The 4,001-nt window shown below is 34.4% G+C and overlaps 1 protein-coding gene across 1 annotated transcript; it reads left to right on the top strand.

Moving 5' to 3' along the window:
• Positions 1-450: 450 nt before the first annotated feature.
• On the top strand, positions 451-1,006 carry LOC139860055 (uncharacterized). The gene is made up of 2 exons (XM_071848829.1): positions 451-715; positions 813-1,006. The coding sequence occupies exons 1-2, from the start codon at positions 451-453 to the stop codon at positions 1,004-1,006; spliced, it is 459 nt and encodes a 152-aa protein (XP_071704930.1).
• Positions 1,007-4,001: the final 2,995 nt, after the last annotated feature.

Genomic DNA, 4,001 nt, shown 5'->3' on the forward strand with positions numbered 1-4,001 from the left:
TAGTACCGATATTCCTGATTACTTTATGTATTTTAGGGAACGTCTCGATGCAACCAGCCGTTAAAGTTTGACAATTCTCCAAAAGTGTACAATGGCCATACGTCAAATGGCGTATGGAACTACACCCAATTTGTTTGACGAATACATAAAAATTGGTGAGAAAACGGCTTCCTTATGTGTTGAAAATATTTGTCAATGCGTATCTCATTTTTTTCTAGACAGTATTTGCGAAAATCAACTGCTGAAGATATTGCTAGACTTTATAATTTTGACGCACAAAGGCATGGTTTACCTGGTATGCTTGGTAGTATTGATTGTATGTATTGGGAGTGAAAGAATTGTCATGTAGCTTGGCAAGGAGCATACACAAGAGGTGATCAAAAAGGGCCGTCTGTTATGCTTGAAGCATTCGCCTCACAAGATTTATGGATATGACATGCTTTCTTTGGTATGGCATGTTCGAACAACAACATTAACGCTTTAAATTATTCACCATTGTTCAACACTCTCAAAAATGGAACTGCTCTACCTTCACCATTTGAAGTAAACGGGCATCACTATGAAAGAGGGTATTACCTAGGTGATGGTATATACCCAGATTGGGCAATGTTGGTAAAAGCGCCCCATAATCCAACTGACGAACCACGTAAAAAATTTAAACGGTTTCAAGAATGTGCAAGAAAAGATATTGAGCGTGCATTTGGAGTATTACAGGGTAGATTTGCAATGTTAAAAACTCCGGCAAGATCTATAGACTTCAACAAAATTAGAAGACATATGTAGCTTGTATTTTGTTACATAACATGATTAAGAGAATAACAGTTTTGTTATTGGATGGAGAGAAGAAAGAATGATACAACGAAACCCACTACAACGGTTAGAAAAAAATTTGAGGGATCAAGATGCAAGGATTAAGGAAATTAGAGACAAGCAACTTCACAAACAGTTAGAGGCAGACTTAACCAAGCACATTTGGGACTTATCACCTTACTTTCGCAACGCTTAATTTACTTTCAGTTTGTGTACGTTTAATTTTAATAAGTTGAATCAGTTGTAATTGTATTGTCGAAATTTTAATTTCAATAAATTGTGTAATTTTTAATTGGAATGTGTGTAATTTTTGCTTTATTTTTTATATAGTAATTCAAACAGAGATGCTTTTAATGATTAAAGCTGTATTCAGAGACGTTTTAATGAATAAAGGTGTATTCAATGGAGATGCTTAAATTAAAGTTGTATTCAACATATATTCTTTAATAAATAAAACTGTATTCAACAGAGATGCTTTAGTTATTAAAGCTGTATTCAACATCTGTATTCAAAAAAGATGATTTAATTTAAACAACTGATTCGTACAAACAGATGTATTCCACCTCTATAAATATAACCCCTCATTTCTAAACAAATCACACCTCATACACCCACTTCTTAATTTTCTAAACTGCCCACATTCAAGTTCAAAATGAGTCAAATGTCTGTTATGCTACAGGTTAACTTCGGTGGTGAATTCGACCGTGAGGTCAACAATTACTCCGGTGGTGAACAGAGGGAGTATTGTTTGAACGTCCACAATTATCGTTGTCCGATCTGCTTGAATTTCTCAAAGAAGACATATCTGTTGACCATAAACAAGTATGGTTTTTCAAGGAGTCCGACATTCCAGCCACTCTTTTTCAAGATGAAGAAGACTGGAATACACTTGTTGGTCGAGCAGTGACCCGTAATGAAACATTCAAGGCGTACATCAAATTTCGGGATGACAACGAATACATTGTGTATTCTGATGAAGAGGTCTATGTGCCTTCTGGACCACAATACGACATGGATGGGCAAGTTTCATTCGGATGATTCGGATGATTTCTAAATGTTTAGCTTAATTCTCGTTGTGATTGTGTTAAATGTTTAGTTTTAAAAAAAATGTAACCGTGTTTGTGTTTTAATAAAAGTGATGTTAAAAAAATTAATTTGTTATAACTAGTAAAAATAGTAATAATACTAAAAATAATAATAACAATAATAATAATAATTCAAACAAAAATGAAAAACAAAATTAAAATGCCACATCAGCATTCCACTAAGACCATTTGTAATGATTAGCGGTGTCACTTGTGGTGTCACTTGCCTTTTTGCACTTTTTGGATGAGTAGGACGTGTTTCTTTGTTGAGTGGAGTATTGGTGGTGTTACTTTTTGGTGTTAGTTAGGAGTATTGTGATGATGTGTTAAAATATAATTGGGTTAAGTATTAAATGAGGATATAAATAATATTTTTAAAATAATAAAAAATAATAAAAAAACAAGTGACACGTCACTTTTGGTGTTTCTTTCTAACAAATGCCAATGTGACACCACAAAGTGATGCCTTGTTACAGCCAAAAGTGGCGTTACTTTTAGTCTACGTCAGCAAGTGACGGGTTCACTTGGACCCGTTACAAATGGTCTAAAAGAAACATCCAAAAAGAAACAAGACCACTACTACACTCAAAAAAGAAACATGCCATACTCATCAAAAAAGTGTAAAAAGGCAAAAAAAACACGAGTAAGAAATGCCTTAACCAATACAAGTGGTCTAACATCATAAAAACTTGTTTACTTTCAATGTTTTTTAGAAAATGTTGGCGTGGATGTAAGACCCGAACAATCACTGTACAGTAGTGTATATAGGGTGCATATGGTGTGGGGAGCTGTATATAGTTAAACAGGGGTCAGAGTCTGCTCAGGCCTTTGTGCGCACTGCGTAGGTGTAGGTGTGCACGCCGCGCACCTGCACTGTTGGCGGATTCCAGCTTTTTATTTAAGTTTAATGAGAGGTATTGTGGTCTTTTCACATGAGAACGAGATAGGGCATTAGATGGCCAGTTTGGTGGTGGTTGAAACACATTTAACTTCATCACCAACCTTATCTTCAACCTCAAATCAAATTCTAGAGAGAGAAGAGTGTTCTTGTGAAAGAAAGCTTAAATCAAGGAGGAAGAAGCTTGATCCGGGTTAAAGCTCAAGTATTAAAGTTGTTCATCTCCTCACTAGCTACGTTGTGGTTGTGGTGGTAAGCTCTAATATTGATTTCCTTGTTTTGATTTGTTTAAGGGTTAGGGTTTGGGCTAGTGGTGAACATAAGACCCATATTTGATGATTTTGGGTGTTCTTGGGTAAGATTGAGTCATGAAGACTCAATAGCAACTAACCTAGGGTTTTAAAGTGTTAATTGGTGATTTCGAGTCTTAATTGGTTAGTTAATTACTAGCACACCTAGTTAATTGGTAAATGGGTGTTAGTTGGGTTAGTGGATGACCCGAAATGGGTGTGTTGACTTTAAATGGTCAATTGGGTAATGATTGACCTAATTTGGGAAAGATGGGTGTGAGATACCTCGATTTTGGAGTAGTTAGTGTTGTTGGACCGTAATCACTAGCTTTTAGTGGTTAATTGAAACGATCCGTCCTAATCCATCTGGACGAATACATTACATTTGGTTACATCGCGAGGTATTTGACCTCTAAATGATACATTTTACAAACATTGCATTTGTTTTTAAAAGACAAACTTTCATCACATCGAAAGTTGACGGCATGCATACCATGTAGTGACCCGAACTTTTCCATGTTTATATATATATTAAATGAAATTGTTATTTACATGATTAAGTGTTTCCAACATGTTAAGCAATCAAACTTGTTAAGACTTGATTAATTGAAATAGGTTTCATATAGACAATTGACCACCCAAGTTGACCGGTGATTCACGAACGTTAAAACTTGTAAAAAACTATACGATGAAATATATATGGTTATATATATAGTTAACATGATTTTATTATAAGTATGTATCTCATTAGGTATTTTAACAATGAGTTATATACATAAAAATGAGACTATTAATTTAAGAAACTCGAAAACGATATATATAACGATTATCGTTATAACAACGTCTTACTAGGTACATATGAATCATATTAAGATATTGATACACTTGGTTAATTATGTTAAATGATAAGTAAATATA

This window comes from Rutidosis leptorrhynchoides, chromosome 7 (assembly GCF_046630445.1).
Source record: "Rutidosis leptorrhynchoides isolate AG116_Rl617_1_P2 chromosome 7, CSIRO_AGI_Rlap_v1, whole genome shotgun sequence".
Lineage (NCBI taxonomy): Eukaryota > Viridiplantae > Streptophyta > Magnoliopsida > Asterales > Asteraceae > Rutidosis > Rutidosis leptorrhynchoides.